The 13,893-nt window shown below is 39.5% G+C and overlaps 2 protein-coding genes across 5 annotated transcripts in view; one reads left to right on the top strand and one right to left on the bottom strand.

Moving 5' to 3' along the window:
- Window positions 1-184: 184 nt before the first annotated feature.
- Window positions 185-10,959, bottom strand: tmc8 (transmembrane channel-like 8). Of its 2 annotated transcripts, none has more exons than XM_074698984.1 (16): window positions 10,872-10,959; window positions 8,610-8,841; window positions 8,342-8,490; window positions 8,106-8,240; window positions 7,965-8,017; window positions 7,752-7,891; window positions 7,040-7,187; window positions 5,601-5,765; window positions 5,360-5,511; window positions 5,207-5,279; window positions 4,981-5,090; window positions 4,606-4,792; window positions 3,034-3,191; window positions 2,699-2,842; window positions 2,298-2,376; window positions 185-2,100 (listed from the first exon to the last, which is right to left on the bottom strand). In XM_074698984.1, exons 2-16 carry the CDS (start codon window positions 8,636-8,638, stop codon window positions 1,993-1,995), a joined length of 1,830 nt encoding a protein of 609 aa, XP_074555085.1. In that variant the 5' UTR covers window positions 8,639-8,841; window positions 10,872-10,959; the 3' UTR covers window positions 185-1,992. The 2 variants fall into 2 exon arrangements, with proteins under 2 accessions (XP_074555085.1, XP_074555075.1); XM_074698974.1 differs by lacking the exon at window positions 10,872-10,959 and adding an exon at window positions 9,460-9,746.
- The window catches only part of tmc6b (transmembrane channel-like 6b), an 18,994-nt gene continuing 15,865 nt past the window's right edge, over window positions 10,765-13,893 (top strand). The window contains exon 1 of one of the 3 annotated variants that reach the window (XM_074698954.1): window positions 10,765-10,808. The gene's annotated coding sequence lies outside the window, so the exon portion shown is untranslated. Of the gene's footprint in view, window positions 10,809-11,240; window positions 11,295-12,253; window positions 12,285-13,893 lie in introns of those variants that run through there. The other 2 variants (XM_074698945.1, XM_074698960.1) reach the window with 2 other exon arrangements.

Genomic DNA, 13,893 nt, shown 5'->3' with positions numbered 1-13,893 from the left:
CACATTCCTCTGCATGTTTGGTTTGGCTCTTACAACCTGTGTGTTTTAGGTGCCATGAAACTTCTGAAACTGCACAAAACACAAAGATTTAATGAGTTTATTCTTATCGTAGTTTATTGCACACAGGTAGAGGCAAAAATTACATACCATCTGGTCCCAGAAATAAAGGCCAGTACTGTACCACAAACACATATTATGCATTTACTAAGAAGAAGTGAAAGTTTCATTATTGATGATGAAGCTGAAGACTTAAAGGACTTAAAACAGTTTATCAACAACATGGGAGGAATAAATTTAGAGATTTGAGGGGCAACACTTGAAATTTCAAAATATTCAATGTCCTGTTTACAACCCCACTGGAAAGACTTCATTATCCTTTGACTGTCTTTATTTATGCCAGTGGTGGCCAACCAATCAGAGACCAAGAGCCACAAAATTACAATGGTACTACAAAGAGCCACATCACACACGGGTCTTATAAACACACTTCCTCAAAAATGAAATGACATGAAATGAAAAATAATACATTTCCAATTTTCATAGTGAGATTCGTTGTGTTTGTAAGTGTGTTTAAATGTGTACTTGGAGCCTTGTCAAAGACACATTTCTGTTTTTACCGCAGAAGAGACAAGTTCTATCTGGCTATCTATCTAGATCAGACCTGAGCAAACTACGGCCCGCGGGCCACATCTGGCCCTTTGTACGTCCCTATCTGTCCCGCGTGAGGCCAATCATAAACATAAACATGAAACTTGTGCGGGTGCATATGTCTTAATACTCTATTACAGGCACTGAACAAGACATTGTGGATTGAATTTTCCCTCTCCTTTACTGGCACAGTCTTTCTCCTCCACCTGAACTCTCTCCCGTTCTGAAGAGAGAGCGCTGTCGCGTACACGCGCAGCGCGTATGCGCATCACACACCAGAGACGGACAGAACTTTACAACGAAACGCGTTTCACTATTTTAGAGTCAGCCTCCTCACTATAAAATTCACGCTGCTATAAACTTTCCTGATTTAAGAGGATGCTGCGTTAGAGCAGAGCTACGTTAGTTTAACTCACGACATGTCATGTCAACTCCAAAAAAGAAAGAAAGAAAACAGCTAAGGCTCTGATAAACTCTTCATCAATAAGAGCTGCACCATTATCTGTCTCTGTCTCTGAGGTGTCCTGCAGCGTCTCTGGATCAAACCAACTAAGAGAGAGGGGTGGATGGTTTCTGAGTTTTCGATATAAGGCCCAAGTACGGGACTTGATTTGACTTAGTAAAATATTAGAGCTCACAGAAGCATACTTAAATTTTGGGGACTATCAGGAGAAATCACAAGCCAGGAGAACAGCGGGAGAAAGGGTTTAAAAAATGGGAGACTCCCTCCATATTCAGGAGTGATGGCAGCCTGCCAGTACTCTCGATCGGTAAAAGTGAGTTCATGTATGACAGATATTGACAAAGACGAAAACTTAAGACATTTTCTCTTTCAATTTTGGATTCAATAATTGTTTTTTTTCTACTTGACCTATACACCACAATTTTACATAACCTAATATAAACATTTACAGAGTGCTTTATTCTTCTGATTACCAGTTCCAGCTATTCAAAATATTTAATTTAGAGCATTTTACGATGGAAGAAAGTTGGTGGCCCTCTGACACAATTCAGGTTCCTCGTGTGGCCCCCGGTAAAAATTAATTGCCCACCCCCGGTCTATCAGTATTTTAGACTGATTGGCACACCACTACTCATAACAATATGTACGTATTTTTATGAACAGATCAAAGAGCTGCACACGAAAGGCAAAGTGCCACATTCGGCTTGTGAGCCACAGGTTGGCCACCCCTGATTTAGGCACTTACAGGCTGCCATACACCAAACAGCCTTTGTATCTTAAAAGTAAAGTCAGTGGAAGGACAGATGGACAGGTGGACAGGCGGACAGGTGGACAGGCGGACAGGGCAGGCAACTCGAGGACTTAAACCCTCTTGCAGGAGTTCAGGATGTAGCCTCTTGGGTGGCAGCTGGGGCAGCTCTGCGGTCTCGCTTCTGACCTCTGAGCATTGTGGCGTGTTGTTTCACCAGGAAACGCTTATCTGAACTGCTCTGTGAGAAAAACACACACATACACACATTTACAGACACACTTTGTGCACAGAAGCAGTGAAAAAGCAGAGCATACTTATAATAAAAATCCTTTGGTGGTGAGTCACTGCAAAGAATCAGATCAATTCTGTGAACTTTCTGATCTTCTCTCTGTGACTGATTTGTTAATATGTAAGTTGTGTGATCACATGACTCACCATAACCAGCATATCTTTTAACCGCTCGATGGCCTTCTGATTGGCGCGGCTCCTCGACACGTATGAGGTTAAGATTATACTAAGAAGGCAAAAACATTTCACATTAAAAGACCAGCAGATAAATGTGCTTCCTGTCGACTGAAAAAGCAATTTTATGACCTACTTTGTTATTAGAGCCAAAATGAGTGTTTATTTTTTTCATTTGATCTGCACAAGTCAACACTGTTATGTACTTTCCCTGTCTTGGTCAAAGGTGGCTAAGTCTTTAATATGGACATGAGTGTGAAATTATGTTTAAGTTCAAAGCAGAATATCTCGTTATATTAGAAAATCGATTTCAAGTCATTCTATACATTGAATCATTTCCTTAAAATCATAATACGTTCTTTCTTCATACTCACATCTCAGCCAATATAAGCGGCAGGGCAAAGGCTTCAGAGGACAGGTAGCGCAGGATCCTCTGTGCCAGTTTGGGGAGGCTGTCTACACACTCTCCCGTAACATTTAACACAGTTTCTCCACCTCCAAATGGCCCACAGGACGACCTGAAGAGGAAAAAAAAGGTCAATAACGAGGAACAAACTTCATAGAAAGTCAAGAATACATGTGATTTAATCTTTAGAACAAAAAAGGTTACTACATTTCTGTATTTATTCTAACTACAAATGAAAAATGTGTACAGGAAGTTTGTCTAAGAACGAACAAAATAAAAGAAGAACAGCAGTTTGAGAAGTACATTTTCATGTGGGATTTAACTTCTTGATGGTGTAAGTTGAGGCCCAGGAAGACTGCAGCTATGAGGAGACCGAGCAGCAACATGAAGTGGAATAAAACAGAGGAGCTGGAGGCTCGAAACATCCTCTGCTCAGCCACACAGCAGCGCAGGACTGTGAACTGTGAAGAGAGACAGACAGATGGAGGGGGAGAAACATTGAAGCTGTTCAGAAATTATCAAAAACTGTTGAATTCACATGTACATCTGAACAAGTCACAACAGACCCTCCCATTTAAACAAGGGGAGATACAAAAACATTTGTTATGTTTACTTCTTTCTTTTTCTTGTGGTAGATTTGGGGATGCTTACACTTTAGATGGATATGTATCGTCAGCAAGGACTCGGTTAGCTTCCTGAAGAGACTGTACAGACTGTAAACACTGGCCTTGCCAAAACTGTCACTCAGCCACTCACATATCATATTTGACCTTTCTTATTCATGCATAAAGCAAACTGTATAACTGATATATTGTTGCTCACTGTTTCACTCTGAAGTGTGAATTTAATGTTATTGTACAATAGCTACGGTTTTTCCTTGATGGCTGAAAATGTCATAGTGACAACAATGTGCTCCACATACTCTGGAAATCACACTCACACTAATCCCCACAATCATTTTTAAACTTTGACTTTAACTCATAAAGAAAAGCATAAAAAAGATTTCATTGATAAGTTGATTTTAGACGTGATGGTTGAACAGTACCGTTATCGTTTGGCTTACTGTTTCTTCTGTTATCAGGCTTTGTGCTGAACTATGCTAAAAGCCAATTTAAGCTTTGTATGGGAGGATAATGACACAGTGTTTGATAATGGTCGAAAAAAGTCATTATAACTATCTAATGAGTTTTTATTTTTTAAGTTTATTATCCAAGAATAAGTGTTGAAGTTTTATAATTAGAACTAAAACAGTTTTATCTAAGTTTTAAAAAAAACTTTCTGCTATTATGTCTTTGTGGTGGGTTATTTTTCTCACTGTGATCCCTTTGTAATGCTGCATACTTATTTAAGATTTCAGACTTATATTTTCAAACTTTGGTGTTTGAAATGAGTTATAACATAACTGCGAGTATGGATGTGTGCTATTCTGACTTTGCAAAGATTGCTTAAGATCTTTTCTCAATGACCTAAAATTTAAGCTAACTCTGTTCTACTTTGTTCTATATTTGATATTGCCCAGCGAGTCTTATTATTATTTCCTTTTTAAAAATTAAATCCTGGCAGTTAAAAAATGTTTAAAAAAAAGGTTTTAAAAAATGTTATACTCAGCCCAGTGTTTCATCAGGTTAATATTACTGTGCATGTTGGTGCACTATTATTAGGATCTTTAAATAATATTTTAGATTGTACCCTTGGCTTTACAGCATTTTAAAATGTACTTTATAAATTTGACTTTTTAACTATTGCATGCTCAAAGTTAACCTTTGTTGTTAGTTAGTCTGTGAATCAGATTGATGAATTTGGGTTCTTGTTGTCTTACATTTTCAGACACTCAACCCAGCAGTACGCTGATGGGAGAAAACTTTTGAAGAGTACCTTTTTGATGAAGAAAGTGGCCGTTAGTGTGACAGTTCCTATCAGGGGCAGCAGAGGGCAGTAAAACACTCCAACCCAGGACACCGTCTGACTGTACACTAGATCCAGTACATTAAAGGGGATCAAGAAGCGCTGTTTCCCCAACAACCAAGCCATCGGAGATGAGGGGTAGTACTCCTGCACCAGCCTGTCAGACCGGGGTAAAGTCAGATCAGACAAAAACTTTTCACTAATCTTGTGGTGTTGTATGTTTCTGTTTTCCACCCATAAACAGTTAAAATGTTATGAGGATTACTCCAGACAAATTTTAATTTCCATTCAGAATAAAATCTCCCATCTACTCAGAAAGGCACAGATAATTTCAATCAAACCCACTTCCTGGGGAAGTTCAAGAGAAAGGCAGTGCAGAAGATGGCGAGGAAGTTGAAGATACACAGCTTGTACATCTCTCTGCCAAGTCTGTTGGGTCTGCACTGAGAACTGTTCTGTAAAGGAAAACATGAATAACACAGGATGCTAATTTAGTGATTAAAACATCCTGATAGTGTGAATTAAAGACTGTATACAGTACTTTGTCATACTGAAATCAAAGAGGACTCACATTCTGAGGCTCTTCTGTGGTGAAGATGAAGAACAAGAAGATCCCCAGGGAGGCCAACTTTAAGAAAATGCTCCTACAGAGAAGATGGACTGAATCAATGTTTTCATGTTCACAGAACAAAGTTTAATGCTGTTTTTCCTCTGTGCCTGTTACCTCAATAGTGTAGCATTAATCTGTGTGGTGTAAGAGTAGTCTTCAAAAGATGAGATCTTCCGAAAGATGTGAGGGAGGACCATGTTGACAAAGGTGATGGTGATGGGAGGAAGGTATTGCAGGAGCAGTTGTAACAACCAGTGATTCACATCCTAACAGAAAAGTGTGAGGTGTTAGCTTTGGTAGCGCAACCAAACACGTCTTTTGTGAGAGAAACTAATGTTAAATTGAACCGTCTTACCACTGTCTGAGATATTACAGTGGCATAATAGATGGCGGAGAAGGATCCACTCAGCAGGGCCAGGACAATCACATTGAGAGAGAACCTGAGGAGGTAGAGACGCATCCTCTGTCCCAGAGTCCTTTGCTTCTCACGCAGTGAGAAATGCTGCTCATACAGGAACAGCTGAGGAGGAAACAAAGAACAAATTTTGTTTATACATTTTTGTATCCACACATAAGGCACTAAAATGTCACAGTTGTTTACAAAAATGTTGTTTCCCTTGGTGGTTTATTGCTACACGAGCCTTAACATGTCCATATAACTATATCTGCTCTCACCAGTCAGATAGCAAGCTTTGGTGCTAATATTACCTCTTTTTATTATGCTGAGTGAGCTGCAAGTCAACTGTGACTGCTTACTCTGTTCTGAGATTAAAATGCAGCACAAACAGACGAACAAACGTGAAATAAACTAGCAAACCATGCTGGCATGGTTAAAAGTACTTAACCTACATTTGCTTTGGCAGCGGGGAGATAAACCACTTACCTGCTATCTGTATTGGCCAAGGTTATAATAGTTAACTAAAACAAAACTTGTTACGAAAACTTAAATTTAACATACATTGCAGTTAACTCAAACTAATAAAAAATAGAAAAGAAAACAAAAACGATAAGTAAACTAAAACTGTATCTTGTGTACATATAACTGACTGAAACTAACCAAAATTATAGACACAATGTCCTTAGTTATCATTTTTGACAATATTTATAGCCTTTAGGATTAAAATTAATCAGACACATTTTCCCAACCAATTTTACGACAGTTTTCGGCAGTTTTCGGCAGTTGTAAGCGCCGTAGGGCACCATCACAGCAAAGTACTGGGAAGGGCTTGTTTACTAAATAAACAGTATTACAAAGTATTTACTCTGACCTTTTTGAATCCTGCACCTGGTGAATAAGGTATGGAAAAACTAAAACTAAACTGAAACTAAACTAAAACTGAGCCTTGTTGCAAAAATCAAAACTAAATAAAAACTAGAATGCCTGCTCCAAAACTAATTAAAACTAAACTGTAATGGGAAAAAAAAGTCAAAACTAATTAAAACTAAACTATCATGAGAAAAACAATGTCAAAACTTACTAAAACTAAACTATAATGACAAATGCAACATTATTATAACCTTGGTATTGGCTAACAGGTTTGATGATAACTAGTAAAATCTGGCACTGTAATCACACCTGTGGAGCTGCTCAGGTTAATTTAACATAGAGGGTGTAAAAGAGAGAAAAAATTGAAAGAAAGAGAATGAGTTTGCTGAGAAAGAAGTTATGCAAATGTCTCACAGTACAGCCTGACAGAAAAAGCCTTATTTTGCAAACATGCGGCCAGTATGTGACTTGTGGTTTTAATAAGAGAAGTGTTTTCACACACATGCAGATAATGTGACTTTACTCACCTTGAGATCATTCCTGATAAAGCTGCTTTTGAGAGTAGCTGCATGTGGGTCCTGGATGGTGAAATCCCAACCACAGAAGATCTTGTAGCTCATGTTGGTACTGTAGCGCTTTCCTAGCATCTGGGTGTGTTTGTAGCCAACTATGGTTCTGTTTGCAGATAATCATACTTAGGCTTTCTTTGATATAGCATTTGATTTTAAAGAGGGGGTATTGTGCTTTTTTTAGGCTTTATACTGTCCCTCTGGTACCCTTGTAGTAGCTCCATATAACTTACAGCTCAAAAAAATCCCAATTTTTCTTTGCTTTTTGTTTTAGAAACCCTTATTTAAGCCTCTGTCTATACAACACACACTGAATTTTGGCTGCTGTCTCTTTAAGGCGCCTTGCTCCACAAAGCCTCCTCACTCTGATTGGCCAGCCCTCTGGAGGCCTGTCAGGGACAGAGCTATGAGTAGATATTGATGTTCCAATGTGTCATGAACCAGTTAGGAGATCCCTATGCAATGAGAATTTCAGCCAGTCTAATAACAATCTTGTGCTGTTTTTGAACAGATTGTTCTGAGCAGTTTACAGATTCAGGGATTTTAAAAACATTGATCTGTACATGTTTTTAATAGACATCCAAATATATTACCTTACGTCCATGTGTAAAATAAAGGAAAGCAGAATATACCCCCTCTTTAAAGGATATTTTCAATGCTGTGTACTGACCTGCGGACCACCATAATGAGACTGAGGATAAAGATGCAAAGTATTCCTGAGAAGTACAGCAGAGGTGTGTTCAGACATGTCTTATCCAGGGAGCCCCGAGTGTAGAAACCAAAGAAAACTGGAGAGCGATCCAGGTAGCCCTGTAAAAAGAGAGGAGAACATTAATCATAAGAAACACACAGAAAACACAAGCACATCTAGATGAAGCCTTACAGATCCCAGGAAGAAATCCAGGACGGAGTCATTGCCTCCGAACCTCAAAGCTTCTGTAAATTAGAGTACAACACAATAGTAAGTTTTGAAGGAGTCGGCATTGATCTGTGGTGAACAGAACTGTCATTACATCCTCCTCACCACTGGTGTTACTCCTGCCATAAAAAGCTGTAGGCCCCAGGATGAAGCCAGAGACGAGAGCACAGTGAAGTAGGTTCAAGAAGATCAGGTACCTCAGGAAGACAAAGTAGGACTTCACGCCGACTCCAAACCGGCCTGAAACACATCAGTGACAAATCATGTTGTTGCAGAACATTCTTGATATGTTAATACAAAAACAAGAGGACTTTGAATGCACCGTGCCTATTTTTTCTCACCTTCAATGGTGTGGAGAGTGTGCTGCCATGGCAATAATCTCAATAGCACTTCTCTCATCTGTGCAAAAACTCTCTTCCTGTTGATGCTCTGACTCCGCCTCCATGACTCCCAAAAGCCAATATTACTTCTTTGCATTTTCCTCCTGTCCCTGATAAGGAAGTATAATAATACATTTGGTGCAAAACAACAATGCTTTGTTGCAGCAGGTTCTCTCTATCAAAAGCAGCACAAGTACAGATGTAGATTTGTTTAATCTGACTTTCTAACCTGACGTCTCTTTTCCCCTGAATACACATGACCAGGTTTCTGAGCGGCTGTGTGGACGTCTTGTCTCTGGGTCCTCTGGACACTTGGCCATAACTAGTCCTTTCCTCTGGCTCTGGACCCCCTTGTTGTGCTTGGGTGGGCCTGATGGCCTGAGTGCTGGGCAGTAGGTCATATATCTCAGTCTGATAGTACTCACAGGAGTCAGACGACAGGGTGGACTGAGTGCTCTCCTCTGGGGCGAGAAAGATTGTGTCTTATCAGTGAAGGTTTACAAAATTTCAAGTGGCACTTAGTGCACGTAAAAGAAAACTAAAAGGATAAAACTGACTATGAGATCAGCAGAAAGATCAAATTATTATGCATAGCAGCTGATCATTACATTTTTAATAAATAAACTATGCATCCCATTTCCAACTATGTATTTTTTCCTTATTTCTGGCCTATTGGTATACGGTGTTGGAGAGGTTTTTTATGCTTCTAGTTTTCTATCATGAAAGCTTGAAGATTTTTTTTTGTTCTGCATGAAAGCACTAAGGTTACAAGACCATGACTTGAGATAGGACTTTAAAAAAGAAGAAGAAGCTGCAGAAGCTGGGATGAAATACAAGTTGAGAATCATTATTATAAATTTGTTGAGTTAGATGAGACTCATACTTAACAGAAAGTCAAGAGTCATTCTCTGTTAGTTTGCTTATGCGATCAAAAATAAAGTGTGCATTACGTAGTTCCACTCTATGTTTCGGCATAGTCACACACAAACACATAAGTAGTGTTGTATATGCAAGATAGCTTTTCCAACACATTCTTACAGATTGTAAATACAAAAACTATACTTGTATCTTTCCATTACCTGAAAGGAGTCTCATGAAGTTGACTGGACTGTCCTCCTCCATGTTGTCTCCCTGCATTTCCTCTTTAACACAAAATACTCAAACACCAATTTCCTCACCTCCTCCAACAAAGCAACGTCAAGCTCTTACAAAACAGCTTCTTCCGCAGTTTCCATCTGAACAGCCTGCCTACCACCTCAAACTGATAGCACAATGAAGGCGAGACCGCTAAGAGGTTGAGAAGTGAGTTAATATGGTTCCTTAAGTCCTGTTTGTGGGGTTCACATTCTGACAGGTGGAGCAGATGTAAATTCTGTCCTCATACTCAAGCGACTGTAAGGGTAGCAGAATTGACAGCACTCAGGAAATCACATGACAGGATGTACGAACAGGCACGATATCAGATGTCAAAAGTATCGTACATAAGTTCACAACACAACAAAAAATACTCACACCCACACCCCCACACACACAGAACTGAAAGCAAGTTAAACTCCACCTCAGAGTAGACAACATAATTTTGACTATTGCTTTTGCTTTTGATGTAAAATTCATTGTGAGTTATATTATAATCTATTTTTTAGTTAATTGATTCACCACTTTAATAAAACTCCTGGTTTCATTAATGCATAATGTTGGCTGAATGACAGGGTTACACACCATTAAAGCTGAAGGTGTGTGAAACGATATACTGACCAAAGGGGGAATTCCTGCTAAATGAGTCAGATTTTCCAGTTGTCTTACTAATTATTATCATCTGTCATTTACGCTGAATCCATACTATCTATTATAAGCTGAATAACACTGGATAAAGTAGACATTAACCTTTTTTTTTTTTTTTTTTTGCTGTGCAGCTTTTCATCACTTGGAAACTATTGTAAGAGATGATGCAGCAGAAAAATTTTTCCACCCACATAACCACAGAGACATTTCAGGCTTCCAGTAAGTTTTTGAGAAAAAGATGTGGCACAATTTATCATGTGCTATTTTTTTTATGATTTTACATTTGCAGTTTCAATTAAGTGGAAACTTGAGATTTTAAAGACATGTAGTTACACTGTCACAATGTCCCCTTTTGCTCTGCCTGGCCTGTAAAGAAAAGTATTGTTATTTTCCTCAATTAAATAAGCAATATCTTAAGTTAAACTATAAAGTAGATGCTCTGCTTTCATGATAATGTATTATGAGGACCACAACTTCTCATATGCTCATACATTATTTACACTTCTCTAAAACATCCTGGGTGTGGCTGTGAAGAGGCAGATGAGTTAGGTGGAAGGGCCGGCAAACTTTGTGGTTAGATCATACTTCAGCTGTCAGAGCACTGTGTGTGTGTGTTTACTTCTCTGACAGTATCTACCTGTATCGGGTGAGTAATACAACTAGTTAACTTCCCAGTGGAGACACGCCATGTGTAGTTTATGGTACTTACTGATTTGTCACTTCTTGGACGACGTAGTGTCTCGTTAAGGTATGCTTGTCTATGCTTACTAAATTTTTGAAGTAGTGTCCATTGTTCCTAAAGACAAACACCGGTAGAGGCATTCTTAGTTGAAAAGGACTCAACCAAGTGGGGCAGCATTAGAGGGGTCACAGCGATAACACCTTTTAACAAGAAAAAGTTATGGCGCTGAATAGATTTTGCGTTGTGTGATTTTTTTTTGAAAATGAATTTTGCTGTGGGAATAATGCGGGAAGTTTGTGGGGTTTGAAGGTTTTATTTGTGTTACTTTCAAAAAACATGGCAACGCAACTTCCCTCCGACAAAATGGATTGTCCTCGCTGCCCGGTTGCGCGTGCAGACTATTTTGACTGAACTGAGAGAGCTTAGACTGGTTTGGCGAGTTCCGAGTGGGTGAGTGGGACCTTTGCAGGTTTCTGTTCAATGTTTGGGCTCTGATTTTTCCTTATTCAGTTGCCTGTTGATTTTTTAAAAGTAGCATGTTGTCACTTCCAAAGTTGAGCAGAGTAACTGACACTTACTGACAGTTTAAAAAGTTGCAGGCAGCCGTAGGTCGTCACTCTTAACGTGTGCAGGTTCAGAACACAGGACAGCTGACAACAAACACTAAGTAGCGTAGGTGGTTTGAAATAATAAGAATACTAATAATAAACTCTTATTTTTCGGGGTTTGCTGTCGTATCTGAGCTTCGTTTCCCGTGGATGTGCTTTGGTCGGCTATTGAGTAACAGTAGTGTTTTTTTTTTTTTTGTAACGTACATCTCTTTTACGTTCTTACTCACCCGAAACTACATACACACAGACGAGAAGAGCACGAGAGGAGAGTTGTGTTTGGGATGATTTTTTTTTTATTTTAACACAGGAGCTCTCAGTTTCTGCACTGGAGCTAACATTTAACCTATAATTTTGTTTCTTTTCTTCTGAGCGGAGGCGGGGAGACATGTTCTGTCCTTTGGGCCCCACAGTGCAGTAACAGTGTAATTGTGTGTATGCATGCGTGTCTGACTGTGTTAGAGCCAGCTGAGTAGTCTGAAACCATAATGTCTCTGGTGTCTGCTTCTGTCTCCCTTCATTTAACTTCTTTTCACTAAACATTGAAGGTTAGTTCCTTTAATTACCCACATATTTGTCCCCGTAACCCCCTCATTTCCCAACATGGATGCCTGACAAATTACAAGTACTTGTGTTGCTGTGTTTACTGTGTCTCTGCTCGCTGTGTTGGTTTTTCTCAGGGAGCAGTTGTTGAAAGCTGTCAAAGCAGGGAGATTTGCTTCCAATCCTCCCTCCTTTACCCCTATGCCTCACCCTCATATCAGCTGAGAAGTGCTGCCTGTCTCTGGAACATGAGTTGCATGTATATGGTATTAGCCAGCGTTTATTTCGGGTCAGTGATGCCTTCTCTTCAGTTCTTAAAACTTAAGTGAACCCTATTGATCCAGATTTCTTTCTCATTTCCTTTTTTAAAAGCAACCCTGTATTTTTGTTGACTTGTAACCTAACATAAACCCACGATCGACCCACTCTGTATTTAATTATCCCTAGCATGTTTTATTTGGCAGTCACTCTGCTCCTCTGAGACCCCCTGTCAGGCAGTGTTGACTGTAGTCCCTCCCACACTTTATCCTGCTCAGACTGTAAAGTCTGAAGAAGACTGCTCTAACATCAGTTATCACATGTACACTCACTGAGAAAGGACACAAAGATTCACCAAGAAGCTGAAGACAAAGAATATCAAGCTATTCAGCAATGCAGCGGAGCATGAAGCCTTTGTGTTTGTTGTTGTGCCCCGTAGCAGGCAGAAACTGACTCAGACAAAAAGTGATCAGCAAAAAAGCCTTCGAGGTAATGGTAACTTGATCTTTTAAACCTCAGGTAATGAGAAAAGTATGCTGTCGAGAGGAGACCAGCAGATGTGTGCTGTAGCAGAGCCTGGGAAAAGTTAACTGAAAAAAAAAAAAGTGGGATTAACGTAGATGCTGGTGGAGGGACATTTTTGAGCTGTTCTGTCATGTAGTCAGTGTTTGGCTGACAGTCAGAGCTGCGCCCTGCTACATATATGCTGCAGATATCACTTTTACTGGAAAGCAGAACCAGAAAGCTCTCCACCCTGAGCAGGAGTCAGGCTGAATCTTTGTTGAAATAAAAAAAGAAGTTCAGATCTGCATCTGTTGAGATCTGCCAGCCATCACACAAACTCCACATTAGTACTGTTTCCTGCGGTGTTGTCTGTGCTCAGCACTCTTTGCAGAGTATGTTTCACTGCACAATGCATGCTGTTGGTGCAGGAGGTCTTCCGGGGACCCAAACTTTCCACTGCTGTGATTGTTCAGCAGTTATTTTGTTCATCAGGGACAAAAAGATAAAGAGATGAGGGACTTACTCATATTGACACAAACTTACACGTGCCTTTAGTTTCTGTCATAATGAATGTTGCCTTGCATTGCTTGATAACTGGTGAGTGTGTGACCAAGCAGCAGCAGCTCTGGTTCTGGAAACACTCCATGTCACTACAGAGGATAAAGCTCTTTAAAGACCCTCAGATGTTGAAGTGTGTTCTCATGAAAGTCATCCCTCAAGAGGCACATTATCACTGTGGAGATGGGTGCATGTAAACAGGATGTGGATCTGACTTTTATAGATCATTCACTATTCTTAGCATCAATTTTATCAACATGTATATAAGAAAAATGTGTTTATTTCTAGAAAAGTTTGGGATCTTGTCCGTGTTTCAGGGATGTCAAAGGGAAAAGACTAGATACAGTTTTCAGCATCTCCTCAGACAGATCTGCTAATAATAAAACAACATCTTTATGGTTTTGCTTTTTGTTCTTTTGTGTGTGAAAAATAGAGCTAATTGGTTAAGAACACAATTTTTCTTGAAAGTCACAGCATTGAAGTCCCGATTCGCATTACAAGTGGTTCATTTTTGTGTGATTGTAGTAGGGCTGAACAGTTAATCAAATTTAAACCAACATCGCAATGTAATAGAGTGC

This window comes from Halichoeres trimaculatus, unplaced genomic scaffold (genome assembly GCF_033239565.1).
Source record: "Halichoeres trimaculatus isolate MK-OKI-2021-1 unplaced genomic scaffold, fHalTri1.1 fHalTri1_scaffold_2, whole genome shotgun sequence".
Lineage (NCBI taxonomy): Eukaryota > Metazoa > Chordata > Actinopteri > Labriformes > Labridae > Halichoeres > Halichoeres trimaculatus.
This window is presented reverse-complemented; position numbering and strand designations above follow the sequence as displayed.

Bases quoted from the DNA above. Each gene is read 5' to 3' on its own strand.
- tmc8 (XM_074698974.1), bottom strand. From the start codon at position 9,517: ATGCAGGGAGACAACATGGAGGAGGACAGTCCAGTCAACTTCATGAGA. The intron at 8,842-9,459 runs GTAATGGAAAGA...TTCTCGCCCCAG, and splicing joins CTTCATGAGACTCCTTTCAG to AGGAGAGCACTCAGTCCACC. The intron at 2,101-2,297 runs GTGAGTCATGTG...TTTTTCTCACAG, and splicing joins TAAAAGATATGCTGGTTATG to AGCAGTTCAGATAAGCGTTT.